Genomic DNA, 16,134 nt, shown 5'->3' with positions numbered 1-16,134 from the left:
CATTGTGGTTTCCTGCACTTCTTTTCAAAGCTATGACTTCTTCCAGAGGCAAGGCAGCTCTTTGTTTTAATGATGGGTCTTTCCAAGTTCTTGTGGATGCTGTGAGAGGCCACAGAGAGGTTCTCTTCCCTCCTGATGGCCGGAGGAAGCCTCCTCAGCAGACCAAGGCAGCCTGGCTGCGCATTGCTCAGGAGGTGAGCACAAGGTACATTTATGCACGCTCATGGATCCAGTGCCGCAAAAGTTTTAATGATCTTGTGAGAACATCAAAAGTAAGTATCCCATCTCACTTGCCTTCATTCTGCTTCCATTCTCTTCTCATCACCAGCATTCTGCTTTGTAAGCCTCCTCCTTCACATCCCACCTTACCCTTACTTCCCTTGCACCCTTACCTCTCTATCTCTTTCTCTGTACTGAATCACTTCACCATCCTACTATGCAGCTCTCACACTCGCTCTCACTGTTATGCAATGACAACAATTAACAATGCACAGGGAGCTACCTTTCTCTTGGCACCTTACCCCATCTTAGTCTCCCTCAAAGCTTCTATGGTAGGGATTATTCACACTCACTCCATCACTGTGGCTGAAACACCGCTTGAGTCCCTCCTTGCAGGAAAAGATAGCCCACAATAAGAGGGAGAGAGCAATGACTGGAGGAGGAACACCTACACTAGGGTGTCTGAAGCCATTTTTTCCGAATTTCCCAGCAGACTCGCCTCCAAACCCGCCTCCTCAGGGCTATTAAAATCGAGCCCCACAGCATACTGGGCACAATCTTTTCCCCACTCAGGTAAATCCACTGCAAAAGATAGTGGTGAGGATGAGGAAGCATTGAGTGAGCCAAAGAGTACTGATGAGGAAGGGGTGGCAGAGGGCGTAGTTGATGAGGTGCTAGTCAGTACAGGCACTGGTACAGCATGTCCCAGACTCTCACTGTGTTGTATGGGCCTGCTTTCAAATAGAGGCTGTTACAGCAGCTGAATCATTTGCCGCTTTGCATACAGCATAGGAAGGTGTTCTACATAGAGTGGATAAAATCAAAAAATCAAATATGCTCCATTACATTGCTTGTGCTTTCATTTTCCACAATGTTTGTATACATCAGACATTAAATCCATGATATCTGCAGTAGAGACCTTGGTTGCACAGGCCATTGGCACAGCAGCAACATATAGATATCCACTGTTCTTTATTCATAATTGTTACCTCTCGACTTGACTATTCCAATTCTCACCTTGCACCCTTCGTAAATTTGAGCTCCTCCAAACTCTGCTGCTCGTATCCTAACTCGCACTGTAATGTTCACCCATCCCGGTCCGGCAACGCCTCGATTCTAAAATTCTCATTCTTGTTTTCAAATCTATCCATGGGCTCGCCCCTTCTCTATTCCATGCAACTCCACAGTTGTCTATGCAGCCCTCCACTAGTGTTACCACTTTAACATGGGGAACGCTTAGTTGTAGGGGACATCCATAACCAGCATGGAGATGTTCATGACACAAGGGATAAAGATCACAGAAAAAAATACATGACCATACACCAACAAGACTGCACAACTTAATAGATGTAACAAAGTGTTATTAGGTTGTGCAGGCTGTTCCTCTTTCTTTGTGCAGAAAATAAAGCATCAGTTTCAAAAGCCAATGACACAAAACCTACCCAGTTCATAGCAGAAAATAAGCAGCCAGATAAACAGCATGCCTCTGACTGTATGTCCAATACAAAATAGCATCGGTCAGCTTTTCTAGGTGTGAATGTGGCCTAGGAACCGGCTGCCACTGAAAATTCATGTGGAGCCAGGAGGAGCACGCCAGGCCCCACAAGGATAAAATATACTTGCCTGTTTGGCCCTCTTCTGATTCCAGATCCTCTTTCCACTATTTTCATCTTGGGAGAGGTGGTATGCTCCCACCACTTTCCCCACTCAAGCCACAGTTAATATTGCAGTCAGGCACTGATTATATCATCGGACTCCGATTATTTAAAGAAGGACTTCACTGGCTTCAGGTGGGCATCCATGCTGCCTGCTCAGAAGAGTAGGTTAAAATTGAAAACGCCTTAATGAGAGGAAATATACACTAAATGGAAAAACTTTAAAAGGAACAGAGAGATTTAGGGGTTCAGTTACACAGATATTTAAAAGTGGGAGGGCAAGTTGATAAACCTATTTCTAGCTTTTTTTTTTAAAAAGCATATGGGCTCCTAGGTTTTATAAGAAAGGCATTGAATACAAAAGCAAAGAAGGTATGTTAAATCTGTGTAAAATAATTGGGTAGACTGCAGTTAGAATATTTTTTAGATCTTTAGGAAGGATGTAAATGTTATGGAGACAGAGGGGGCGATTTTGCCAGCCCTGGGAAGGCGGGTAAGGAGGCGGGACTGCTGGGAAAATGGCAGAATCTGGGGGCGGGTTCCCATCCCATCCCCAATCCACCTCTGTGCCATCTTCCCAGGGGGCGGGTACCCTACCCGTGCTGGGAGCCGCCTCCCCGAGGCAGGAAGGGGATTAGTGCCAATTAGCTGCCTGTTAACAGGTAGTTAACGAGCAGTTTTTTTGAGAATCCCTATTTTCAGCCCTGAAGTGTGGGCTTCCCGATGGCTCCAAACCACGCCAGGGTCAGCGAGGCGGGCCGTTGGTCTGCGGGGGTCGGAGGGGCCGAGATGTCCGGTGTGCAGGTGAGTGATCGGTGCAAGTGTGGAGAGGTGAGTGTGTGAGGTGAGTGTAAAGTGTTTTAATAAGTTTTACTTACCTTTACTTCTTCCTGCAGGCTTCATCCGGTCAGGTCTCGGGAGTCCCTCATCTCACCGGCACAGAAAGCAGAATGGCCGCTGAACTGTCAAAAGCTGCAGCCTCTGCTTTCTGGTCAGGAGAGCTCTCTAACTGAGTCTGAGTGGAAGGACTCAACTTAGAGGACAGATTGTCAGCTTCACAGAGTCGTCAAATGTTGACATTTCATCTGTCAAAAGCTGTTGACAGATGAAACGCCACTCGCTGACGTCACCTGTAACCGGCTTTCCCTTAATTGGCTTGCTAAGCCTGCTGGGCGGGCTTAACAAGGTCAATCAAGGGAAAATAGCGTGGGTTGGCCCCAAGTCGATGGAGACGGGACTAAAACCCGACAAGTGGGAGTCCTGCCTCCAACGTGCCCCCATTGGCAAAATCACCCCCATAGTGTAGAAGAGATTTACTAAGATGATACCAGGGCTGACAAAAGACTAGAGAAACTGAGCCTCTTTTCACTAGAAAGAGAAGGTTGAGAGAAGATCTGATAGAGGTGTTGAAAATTATGAGGACTTTGAAATCGGGATATGCTATTTTGATGAGCTGGTGAGTCAGGAACTGAAGGGTGTAAATTTATGCTCATCACCAAAAGAATGGAAGAGGTTCGGAGAATTATTTTTTTTGCACATAATGTTTTAACAGATACAGTGCTGAAATCAGAATTCATAAAAGCTTTTAAAAGGGAAATGCATAAATATTTGAAAAAATACCTTAAAAGGCTATGGACAATGGACAGGGAAATGGAAGTAAATGTACAGCTCTCTTGGAGACCAGCACAGAAGGCGGTAGATTGAATGGCTCCCTTTTGTGCTGTAAAATTCTATAATAAATGAGAATTTTAGAAGCCGATGTAGTTTGAGTAGTTAGATATATTCTGATGGTGACTGAATAAATCTTAATGTTTTTTAATTACAAGGCATTCTGGTATTGTTTCTTTTTTGGGGTGGGTGGAATCATTCCACAGTTCTATATTTTTTTCAGGAAAACCATAAATCAAGGGGTGGCCTTGGATACAATGTTCAACTTATCAAGGGCAAGAAAGACATGAAAGAACAAATTAATGCCCCAGTTTTCTATTATCTGTGTCCTACTTTGGGACTTCATTGGTATTCACCTGTGAATTGTGAACTAGCACTTTCTAATCTTTGCTGTTAGTGCCAATTTCTCATTTACATTATACTCAACCAAAAACAAGAAAAAGGTTGATTTTTTTTTCTGAAGGCAGTTCAAAGACAAATATAAAAATCTACTTTAAAAATCTTCCTTTGCTTTCTAGCACATTTAGAGGTAAATCATATTACAATAGCATTTTGCATTCAAGGTTGTCTGTTTTTCTGTTCTCCTTAAATAACCCATGCAATGCACTATTTCTTAGATAAAACAGCAGGCAGCTCATCTAACCCTAGTTGTCCTGCAATGCCACCCTTGAAGTGACTGCTAGAGGATGCACAAGAGCAAGTGATTCAACCACCAAATTTTCCTTCCTCCCGATGTAGTGTCAATTTGCTCCAGCATCTCAGATTATCTATTTTTGAGGGGGAGAATTCATCTTCCAGGAATTTCAATCCCCAAATGTTTTAACCCCCAATCTCAGTGGAGCAGCCAACCTTCACCCCCTACCCATCCCACCATCCTCGCCACCACCCCCACCACGACAACCATATCAGTATGACATTTTAATTTCGTATGTACTATCTATCTTTATGGTTTTGAATCAGACTACTAAATTGTGGCTGGTTTTCTGCTGCGGACTCGTACTAAGAATGGATTGAGATTGTCTAAACTTGTTTTACTTATAATCCATTTAGCTAACAAAAAAAATGTCATCCCGTCAATCTCTCCTATATTTAAACTTGGGTCCAAAAGGTATGCAAGCTCATAGGCCCCGATATTTGCAGGGAGGGTTGCAGGGGTTGGAGGAAGAGTTCCAGACAGGAAATCCGGAAGTACGAGTTTCCCTGCCATCCAGCTGAAATTAACAGCAGGTCGTATTTTAAATGATTTCTTGCCCAACAGCCGGCCTGATTGACCTGTCGGGCAGGAAAGCCTGTGGCATAAAGCCGCAGCTGGGAAGCAGAGAGGAGGGAGAGAGAGGTCAGGGGCTGGGGGGTTGGGGGAAGAGCATGGGAAGTCGGGGGCGGGGAGATTGGGGGGGGGTTCAGAAATTGTGGAGGTGGGAGAAGAGGTCGGTGAATGTGGGGAGGGAAGCAGGTAAGCTTGTTGAGCCTGGAGGAAACACTCTTGCTCCTCCTGGCCCACAAGCAGTGCGGTAAATCCTTATGGATTCAGCCCTTCTTGCCTCCTTTTACCTGCTGGATTTCCTGAGTCTCGGGAAACCCAGTCGAATTGGGTAAAAAAATTAAAAGCCCGTAAAAATGGAGGCACACAGCCTCCAAAAAGATTTTACAGATCAACCCGCCTCCTGAGAGAGGATTGGTCGCCCACCTCCGTTAAAACGGGCGGGTTGTGGTTGGGTTTGATATTATTTAAATTTTACCTTCCCAGCCGACCAAAACCCACCTGTTTTTGGGGTTAAAATTACCCCCATATTCTCCACAAAATGGTCTACATTTTCATTTAATTGACTTAGGTAGGTCTTATCTTTTGATAGTTATATTCATCAAGCCACTATGAATAACATACCAACTGTGCTAACTGAACTTAAGAAAGAAGATGCCCCTCCCCTTCCACCATACCTCAAACATTGTGGATTTCCTCTGCTCATTATCTGTAGCAAAATAATAAACACATTCTTTACAGGTGTATTTACAATTTTGGTTAAAAATAGAGAACAGGGAAAATCTCCCCTCCCTGTAATTCCTATATTTGTGAAATTCTGCAAAATTGGCAAACCTATTAATGAAGCATACCAATTAGATCCAGTTTATAGATGGAAATTAGGCCAATTATAAACCAGACTATCTTGTATAACAAAATGATAAATCCATCTTTATGAATTTTGATATAATTGTTATGCTAATAGGGATACTATTAATGTCATTGTGCTAGATACAATTTACACACACAACCTGAGTGTAATTAAAAAAAGAGCATTTTCTCTGTAATTCAAATGGTATAAATGACGTAACACAAAATACCCCAGCAACATTGTGCTTTAAGTACAATAGAAGTTCCTTTCAATTGCAGCATTTTAAATGTAGTTATTGTGCAACATCCAACTTGGTATTATCTTGGAATTCTGGTCAGTTCCAATTCTGTAACAGCATTCTACATTATCCAAGCTCTATGAATCAAAAATATATCAACTAGCATCAAATAAGCCCAATGCATAAGGCCAAGAGCATCCCAAGGGATCTGTTCAGCCTCCCTCTACCTCTGCTCAAGCCAACCATGTAGGAGCAGTAGAAAAAGGAAGAGAAAAGCTTTCCAGTTCATCAAGGGTATGCACATGGGCGTTTGACAAAATGTTAAGACTCCATTGTTTACTAGAATCACATTACTTTACACCACTTTCCCATGTTGCTCATTCCTGGTTGCTGGGTGGCAATTCGGCTTTTCAGTTGCTCATTGATGAATGGGAAGAATTGATGGGGACCAATGCGGGGGGGGATGTGTAATGAGTGGATGGTTGGTTACAGGACTGCTTTGTGTCAGTGTGATTAGGGGAGAGTGGCCATTGCATGTGATTGTTACAGTGGTCCAGTGGTGTAACAAACTGAACCTTACAGCTATAAGGGAATCCCTGGCATCCCGGGCAGCAATGTGAGTGGCTGGTGCTGCATTGGGGCTGCCATCTTCATCCTCCACCGACTCCTCCTCCTCCTCTTCATTAGATTCATCCACAGATGATGTGTGCTCTGTGCCTTGTTACTCCTGCAGCTGCAATCCTCACTGGTGTGCAATGTTGCACAGAGCACAGCGCAGCACCATCATTATAGAGACCCTCGCTGGCGAGTACTGAAGGGCACCTCTAGATCTGTCCAGGCACCTGAAGTGTATCTTAAGCATGCTGATCGTTTGCTCAATGGCACATCTGGTGGTCATATGGCATTCATTTTAGCGCAGTTGGGCTCATTGGCGGGGTTCCTCATGGGTGTCATCAGCCAAGTGTGAAGGGGATTTCCTTTGTCTCCTAGCAGCCATCCATTAAGTCTGCTTACAGGTCCAAAGAGGGGGAGCTTAGATGCCGCAGGATGAAAGCATCATGGCAGCTCCCCGGGAATCTGGCACACACCTGCATAAACCTTTTATTGTGGTTGCATACCAGCTGAACGCTGATCGAATGGAATCCCTTGCAGTTTACAACTACTCCTGGTTGATCTGGGGATGCACTGATTGCCATGTATGTGCAGTAGATGACACCCAGCACCTGTGGGAAGCCAGACAGAGATGCAAACCCGAGCGCCCGCTCATCCTGGCTAGTTTCATCACAGGCGAAGTTGATATAAATACCAGCCCTGGCAAACAATCCACCAGTGACCTGCGTAATACATTTATGTGCAGCTAATTGGGAGATCCTGGATATGTCTCCAGTAGCGTCCTGGAAGGATCTTGAAGAAAAATAGTAAGGCCGGCAGTTGTAGGGAGCAGCTCTTCTTCTAGGAGGCTGCAGATGTCTGCAATCACCTAGCATGACCACCTGAGCCTCCGGAAGAAATAAAAACAGAAAATACTGGAGATACTCAGCAGGTCAAGCACCATCTGTGGAGAGAGAAACCGAGTTAATGTTTCAGGTCGATGACCTTTCCTCAGAACTGTAAAAAGTTCTTCCAGTTCTGATGAAGGGTCATCGACCTGAAACGTTAACTCTGTTTCTCTCTCCACAGATGCTGCCTGGCCTGCTGAGTATTTTCAGCATTTTCAGATTTCCAGCATCCGCAGTATTTTGCTTTTGTATGAGCCTCCGGAAGCACTGCTTTTCCAAGAGGTCAAGGAAGCTGAGCCTCTGCCTGTACACCCTGTTGCACGGGTAGTACCTCCTGCGACCTCGACCTCTCTGTTGACCACCTGCAGGTCTCTCCATAGCAGGCTGTTGTTGCTGCTGATGGTCATCTTGCTCCTCATCTGAGGTCCAATCTAAGGCAGCCATGGTGCCACCCATCCTGATCTTGAGTCTCAGTATCTCCAAAGCCCACAAATTAGCCCCTCACCACAAGTACTCTCAACAAACCCTTTCTCAGTGGGAGGTAAGGCAGCAGCTGTGAGCACTGAGTATTTATTGATATCCAGATGCCTGACTTTTAATGGCGAATTTTCCCAATTAAATATTGGGAAGACTGAAACCATTGTCTTCGGTTCCCGCCACAAACTCCGTTCCCTAGCCACTAACTCCATCCCTCTCCCTAGCATTTGTCTGAGGCTCAACCACACAATTTGCAACCTTGGCGTCATATTTGACCCCGAAATGAGCTTCCGGCCACATATCCGTGGCATAACTTAAACCGCCTATTTGCACCTCTGTAACATTGCCCATCTCCGCCCCTGCCTCAGCTCATCTGTTGCTGAAACCCTCATCCATGCCTTTGTTACCTCTAGACTTGACTATTCCAATGCACTCCTGGCTGGCCTCCCACGTTCTATCCTACGTAAACTTGAGGTCATCCAAAACTCAGCTGCCCGTGTCCTAACTCACACCAAGTCCCATTCGCCCATCACCCTTGTGCTCGCTGACCTACATTGGCTCCCAGTTAAGCAACGCCTTGATTTCAAAATTCTCATCCTTGTTTTCAAATCCCTCCATGGCCTCGCCCCTCCCTATCTCTGTAATCTCCTTCAGCCCCACAACCCCCTGAGATATCTGCGCTCCTCAAATTCTGCCCTTTTGAGCATCCCTGATTATAATCGCTCAATCATTGGTGGCTGTGCCTTCTGTTGCCTAGGCCCTAAACTCTGGAATTCCCTGCCTAAACCTCTCCGCCTCTCTACCTCACTTTCCTTCTTTAAGATGCTCCTTAAAACCTACCTCTTTGACCAAGCTTTTGGTCATCTGCCCTAATTTCTTATGTGGATCGGTGTCAATTTTTTGTCTTATAATACTCCTATGAAGCACCTTGGGACATTTTACTACGTTAAAGGCGCTATATAAATACAAGTTGTTGTTTTTCAGGAAGCCTACGAAACCTGTGCATGTGAAATTAAGTTTAAATATCGGTCAAAATCTCATCAAAAGTGGCTCATAAAAATGCCACATACAAATGGCTCATACAAATTCCAGATGCACTGAAATTTTTGACAATTTTAACAACCCTTCTGAACCCAAACCCAAGTGTAGTTTACTATTAAAATTCCCCCATTGAGTTTATAATATTCTTGGTATTCTATATGATGGCTAGGACAGAAATAACCTAACCTACTGTACACAATAAATGTATCCGCAGCACATTTGAAACAATTGGGGGGAAAAATTCAGTTGGTTTGCGCCTCCCGCTAGTACCTTAAGAGGCGCTAATGGGGCGCAAAGCAACTAGCGCCAGAGCGTGGCGATGTTTGCACCGCTCACGAAATTAACTAGACATTTTGCGGCAGCACTAAACACTACTGCCACAATCTCCTGCGCCGGCAGATAGTGATGTCAGTCGAGTGTGCAATGCCCCGGTAACGCCCTGGACCGGATATTGAGTGGCGCCCCCTGTCTTACCGCCTGCTGCTAGCAACGACAGGTTGAGGGGAGCGTTTTGCAGTCGGGAAGGGACTGAGGGAGCGCTATTAAAAGGCGACCGCTTCCTGCCTTTTTTTGTCGGCGAAATTTTTGCACCATGCATTCTGAGTGAGAGAGAGAGACTGCAGGAGATATTCAAAGCTGTGTTGAGGAGTTTTGGGTACTGAGCAGCACTTTGCAGGTTCTTTCTGATTTGATCTTCCTTGCATCGATTTAAAAGAGAATATGGGGACTGCACTCTGAGCTCTTTCCCTGGGCCTCTCCTTTGTTCTTTCCAACAGATTTGATGTACAGGTCTCTCCAGGCCGAGATTCAAGGCTGCAATGAGCAGGGTGTGGATGGAGAGCAAGATTGACCCAATCCCCTTTAAGAACTGGCTGGTGACAGTGTGTCTCTGTTCTATTGCTGACTGACAGTACATGAGCTTCGCCAGCGCTCTAAGTTAGCGCCTCACTCCTCGGCCTTTGCACCTTAAGTCAGGTATGCAGCACCTGATTTAGCGCTCCAATCACCTCCAGGGGCGATAAAAGCCAAGTTTGCTGTTAGAGGCAATAATTAGCACCAGGCGCTAAACTTTGCACCCGGCCGGTAATCGCGCCCTAAACGGGGCGATACTGAATTTTCCCCCTTGATATTTTAACTTCATATTCAATAAAGATAAATGCAAGAAACATCTAACTTATAGCCACCACTGTATGCAATTAATATATTTAAAACTGAAATGTTATTCAAATGTCACAAGTGAAGCTGGCCAATAAATGAACTATGTAAAGAGTACATGCCAAGTTTATATGGATATAGAAGCACATGTCCATGTGCTTCTATATCCTGTGCAATTAAGGGTGCAGTTACATTGTCACTTTTTTTGTCCATGCAAAGCTGTTTGAGTTCATATCAACACTGGGTATTACACTGCTCCAGACTTGTGCTGTGTGCAAGGAGGCAAGTGATGCCTCCATCCTTTTCAAAGCAGAGCCATTAAGTTTTTATTTGCATAAACTCAGTAGGGGAACTCGTCCTAATATGCTCCTCACCAGGGCTCAGTGCCTCATTCTGCGCTTCCTCAGCAACACCATGATATACTTCTGCCATAGTGTGTACATATGGGTAGCACCTGTGTTAAAGGGGATAATGATAGATAATACTCGGGGATAAAGAACTTTTTCGATATGGCCGGTAGCCCACTGGGTTGTGAAGAAAGTAGATAGTGTGTACAAATACATAACAACACTTATTATCAATACATTAACTATTATGCACTTATGCACACATGCATAATCAATAGTTATGAATATCTAACATTAATGTAATAAATTGTGCAAATCACAGACAATGTGATTAATATAGTATTTATCATAGTTCTGCACCTGTTCTAATTTCTAGAGCTTCAATGCCTTCTAAAATCTCCCTCCCAAACAAATCAACAGTAACTTCCACATATGGAATTGATTCCTTAATGGCTGCAGCTCAACCAACTGTTGTGCATTATGTTCCTCTGTCGTATGCCAGTTTTATCTTAACACATGAGAGCACTGAGGAGCGAGACATGATGACTTGGCCCGTACTAAATCCTTCCTGTTGATTCTTTCTCCCATCAGGGTGTGCGCAATGTAATTTACGTAATCCTGCTTCTAAGTTATTACATGCTACATCCTTGCTAACATTTCTTTGCGTCAGTAGTGCTTTTTTGCATATATCTTAAGCATTATCTCCCTTCATGTTCAAATAAGTCATGTGCTGCTACTTTGCAGTCATATTGGTGCCTTATCTTTGTGGTCTTCTTTAACTTATGCATCTTCTTTTAGACCTTTTACCACATCTTCCTAGTGGTGGAGACTGTGTCAACTCTCTGTGATCTATTGTCATCTTTCTTGACTTCTTTGTATACTAGGTGGACTGTCATTCCACAACAAAAATGTGCTTGTGTCACTGCATTGCTACCCTTACCAGTACTGACAGGGCCATATGACTAAATTGCTTTTATCTGTTAGTATGCAGGTATTTTCTCAAGCAATTGTGCACTCCACAGCTGTGGAATCAAACCTTAACATTTATACTGATCAAGGGATTCCTTAGCTGTTTGAAAAGCTTCAAAAGATTGTTATTGCAGGTGATCTGCTTCTTTCTGCCACTAAAAAAATTCATAGACATATAAATTGCACGGTTTCCTTCGTGATCCATTAATTTTGGAAGAAAACATGATTTTCTCTGGCATTCGGTGAAAAGAGGAATGTTAGACCCCATCATTGAACTACAACAATTTATTTGGCAGTACCACATTGTGGTGAGCCCAAATGTGAAATTCTCACCAACTATCAATGCAAAGTAGTCAAATTTGCAGATGATACCAAACTAAGCAGGGCAGTGGAATTGGAGGATGCACTGCATAAATTACAGAATCAATTGTACAAAATATATAAGTGGGCAGAACAATGGCAGAATAATTGTAATGCAGAAAAGTGTAAAATGCTACATATAGAAAGGAAAAATAGACAATGTAAGTACTTTGTGAACGAGTTGAAATGGCTAAGGATGAAGCTGAAAGAGACCTAAGGGCCTTAGTAGATCAAGGCTAATAAGATGTTGAATTACAGAGCCAAAACAGTAGAATATAAGTCAGAGGAAGTAATGGTCAAACTTTATAGTACTCTAGCCAATCCGCACCTTGATACTGCGTCCAGTTCTAATCGCCAAAAAAAAGAGACACTCAAGCTTTGGCCGATCCCCAGTATGAGAGCTGAGTTATGCAGAAAGATTAGAAAACTTGGCCTTTTCAACTTGAAAAGGAGGCATCTATGAGGTGATGTTGTAGAGTTATATAAAACTGTTAGTTACGGGTATAGAAAAAGTTAACCCAGGATAATACTTTATATTAAACTGCAGAAGTAGAACTAGAGGACAGTAAGTTCAAAATAGTAAAAGGTCATTTTGGGGCTGATTTTAGGAAAGTATTTTTTCACACCAAGAATAGTCAACAAGTAGAATAAACTTCTAGATCAAGTAGTGATGGTAAAACCCCGGAATCATTTATGAAACAATTGGATGCTGCGATGGAGGGGGCGGCGCCGTTCCGATCTCTCGGGCTGGATGAACTAAGATGGGCCCAATGGCCTTCCTCATCTGCCATTATCTTCTGATCTTGTGAACTGCAGAGATAGTGTCTTGGTGCCGGAAATCTGTCGTTGTCAACATTTAAAGTTGACCTTCAGTTAGTTTAAGAATCATCATTATTGTTATTAGAGAGGCCCATCTGACAGCACTTCCATCTGGAATTATTTGTAAATACCCGCTCCATTTTTTTCACTACACAAGATGAGCTTTTACACCACGCTCCAAGATTAAAGGAAAATACAATCGAATCACAAAACCAGTTTAGAAACGAAGGCTGTAATTTATTTATTAAATATGAAACCTGTTTCAAATCATTCGAGTTTTTTCGCCTCTCTGCCAACTTGATGAACCGCAGCACGTAACGACGGGCTGGTGCTAACCGATGGTCTTTGACTAGCGCCACTGCCCGCCACAAGCACAGCACAAGCTCTGTCGAAAAAGTGCGGAGGTTGCCTTGGAAATGTGGACAGCGCTTGACGTGAAACTGCTGCCATCTTCAGGCAACGTTCAGTCAGTCCCGGCCCGTCCCCATCCCCGCCCCTAGCACGTTAATTCCACCGTGACAAACAAATATACATATAATACAAAAAAAGGAAATTAAAAACAAACAAACAAAAATCTGGGAAATGAAGCTACACTATGTCTCTCCGCACTTCAAGATTTTTTTTTTAAAAAGCACAATTTGAACAAGGTCTCAAGGTGATTATGAATATTTTTCACATGAAACGTGTTAAGTTGTCACCTCTGCCCCACATCTCTTGGCGAGAGAGAGGGAGAGGGAGAGCGGGGACCTGCAATGTTAACTGTTTGCGGCTGGCTGTCTCTGTCGGCTTGTGATCAAGTGAGCAGGTCTCTGCTCCGTCGCTCTGCCCGTTCACTGCTGGAACGGTTCGCTCAGCAGGGAACAGATTCCTAGCAGTTGTCGGGCGGCTGTTAACTGGATAAATGCAATGGCTTCGGGATCTCGTTCATATTTGTTACAGGGTAAAGAAATACACACACACACACACACACACACACACTATTCCCATTCCTCTCACTTATTGCTCAGGTGTTGATCAGTGTTTTCCACATGTACAGGCACACTCCACAGGCAAATTGGGTCAATAAATGTAAAACCCGAAATCACTCCACAGTCACAGCAAATCCCTCCTGAGCCCAGTGAAGGGTTAAATCATTCATACACTGCGCATTGTACAAAACACCACAATTCAAAATTAATACTTGGCACCATGTAAGTGTCATTGTGTGGCCATATTAAAGAGAAATATATATGTATGTTAAAAAGGCAGCACATTGTAAATAATTTGGAATCCTCTACGTGTTCATTTGTAAACAGTTAGATTGGGGGAAAAAAGGTAGCGATAAAACAACAGCTTCACAAATAAAAGAACCGTGCCAAATACCTCGGAGTCGTACCACTCCAGGACCAGTTTGCTGGTGTTTGGTAGGAATTTGTTGTGGACGTGTTCTGTGGCCAGTTGGACGGCGGGTAAGATGCCCTCTGAGATGCTCTCCATCGCCACCGCCTTGTTGATGGGCATCAGCCCCATGATGGGCAGCTTGGAGTCGGCATGCAGCCTGGAGTCGGCATCCAGCCTGGTGGCGGTATTCTTGAGTCCCAGAACCGTGTCGGGACCCCATCCCCAGCCCCACAGCAACAACAGCGTCCCAAGCCGGCCCAGAGAACGCCAAAAGACCGAAGCGAATAGCCCAGATCGGTAGGTCCTGAGGGCTGGATCCATCCTGTAGGAGAAAAAAAACACACACAGCTCGACCGATGGAGACGAGGGATCAGAAGGCTGGCATTGGAGCTGTCGCTCGCTCGCTCGCTATCTCGCTCTCTCCCGAGATGGGCTCTCGTAAAACGTCCTAAGGTACTGCGATGTGGTCCAGGGACTGAGCTGAGCCGAGTTCAGTGCATTCCTTTCTCTTATTGAGGGGTCCCGAACAACGTCTTTCAACGGCGATTGGCGCCCCCACTCTTAATAAGTATACTATATTTATGTATATATACACACATATATAAAAATATAAATATACATAAATATACATATATATCGCCTTCTTCACCTCCTTTAGAAGGATTTCGGCAGCAGTTCAAAGGAGGGAACCTGCACCGCACGAGTGTGAAAGATCTGGCAGAGCAGCGCCGATCATCCAGAGAGTGTTGGTCTGGGTGTTAATATGGGAAAGATCTCAGCACTTAGCCTCTCCTTTCATCGACAGCGCCCATCACATCCTATCCAATCCATAAAAACACGAGGATAGATAACAGGGAAATCCCCCCACCCCCTCCCCGCCAAAAAAAAAATCTTACACCGGCAGAGAGGGAGTTGAAGAACGAGGTCCCTGGAGAGGCAACCAAAGTGGGGAGGAAATGTTCTCCTTCATCTCCAGTCAGGCAGGCAGCTTCTTCAAAGAATGTCAGAGTGGAGACTGCAGATGACAGCCGCCGTGGTCTAGCTTGGGCTTTCAGGAGCGAGCCCGCTCGGCGATCTGGGGTTCTGGTTTGATATTATTCACACTCGGGGCATGTTGTTGGCGGCAGTTAACACATAGGTTACAAACAGACGCAGAGCAAATCAAACATTCGGCTTCAACCGCATTGGACTCAACCTCCAGGGTTATAAGAAAGGAAGGCAGACTTGGGTAGTCAAAATACAGCAGATCTCAGCTGCTGTTTGTGGAAATCGCCAACAAAACGAGCCTGTTGAAATAATCACCAAAAATGACAGAAAATATCACGGTTTTGCGTCTGCTTTTTAAAAAAAAAAGACACACGCTTCTTTGAAAGAGGGGCGAGTTCTGTGTTGGTTCTGTCTGATCACTGGCCATAAATCGAACCGGATCACCTTGGCTTCTGTTGTCAATCACTGAATTAATTTGCACTTCTCTCCATTAAAGAAACGAAAACATCTGTTCACTGTAAATCACAGGCAAACATGGTGAACTGGCGGGCAATTTAGCCGCGCAATAGATTTCGTCAACCTGTGAAACTTTAAAAAACCATGAATTATTTCCTATTTTAGAGGTTCGCATTACAACCAGCCTTTGCTAATTATTTCATTATGAATGATAATTTTAGCTTTATTGCAGGTTTTACTTTCTATCCGCTTTCTATGCAATATTTAGTCTTAGTATACAGGAATCCCCAGGATGGTTAATTTTAAATTAACTGAAACTTAGAAAGTAAGAGGAGCGCAGCTTTATAAAATCAATTAACTATATTTGGGAAAAAAAACACCCTTAAGAATGTTTTGAGTTGGAAATGAAGTTCTGAAAATATCACCTATTAAAAGGCGTGTTTGAAACTACATGTATATTCATCTTGCTATAAGTTTGCAAGAGTTTGATGCCTTTCTGGTTTAAAATTTAATTCTGTGTTGTCTTCAAATGCAAGTTTAAATATTTAGCTTGCGAGGCATTTTAACTTTGCAGAGTAATCCACTGTGACACATTCAAGGCTTTGTTACTATTTCATTTGGAGAATGACTTCACTTTGCAATGATTAACAATCCCAATGACAATTGAAAGCAGGGTTGAGTTTATAGTGTCATTCCTATCCTGTCAAGTCCCACAATCTGTCCCAGATACTAACATATGATGGGGCAACCACT

At 43.9% G+C, this 16,134-nt stretch overlaps 1 protein-coding gene across 1 annotated transcript in view; it reads right to left on the bottom strand.

Annotated features, from left to right (window-relative positions):
* Positions 1–15,006, bottom strand: part of gabbr2 (gamma-aminobutyric acid (GABA) B receptor, 2) — a 1,824,974-nt gene extending 1,809,968 nt beyond the window's left edge. Inside the window, exon 1 of the mRNA XM_085988269.1 lies at positions 13,921–15,006. Coding sequence (XP_085844395.1) covers positions 13,921–14,259 — 339 coding nt within the window. The 5' untranslated portion in view covers positions 14,260–15,006. The remainder of the gene's footprint in view (positions 1–13,920) is intronic.
* Between the last annotated feature and the right edge of the window lie 1,128 nt (positions 15,007–16,134).

The sequence above is a fragment of the Somniosus microcephalus genome, chromosome 5 (genome assembly GCF_052327205.1).
Source record: "Somniosus microcephalus isolate GS21.2 chromosome 5, FLI_Smic_1.0, whole genome shotgun sequence".
NCBI lineage: Eukaryota > Metazoa > Chordata > Chondrichthyes > Squaliformes > Somniosidae > Somniosus > Somniosus microcephalus.
Note: the sequence above shows the minus strand (reverse complement) of the source record. Positions and strands in the feature narration are given on the sequence as shown.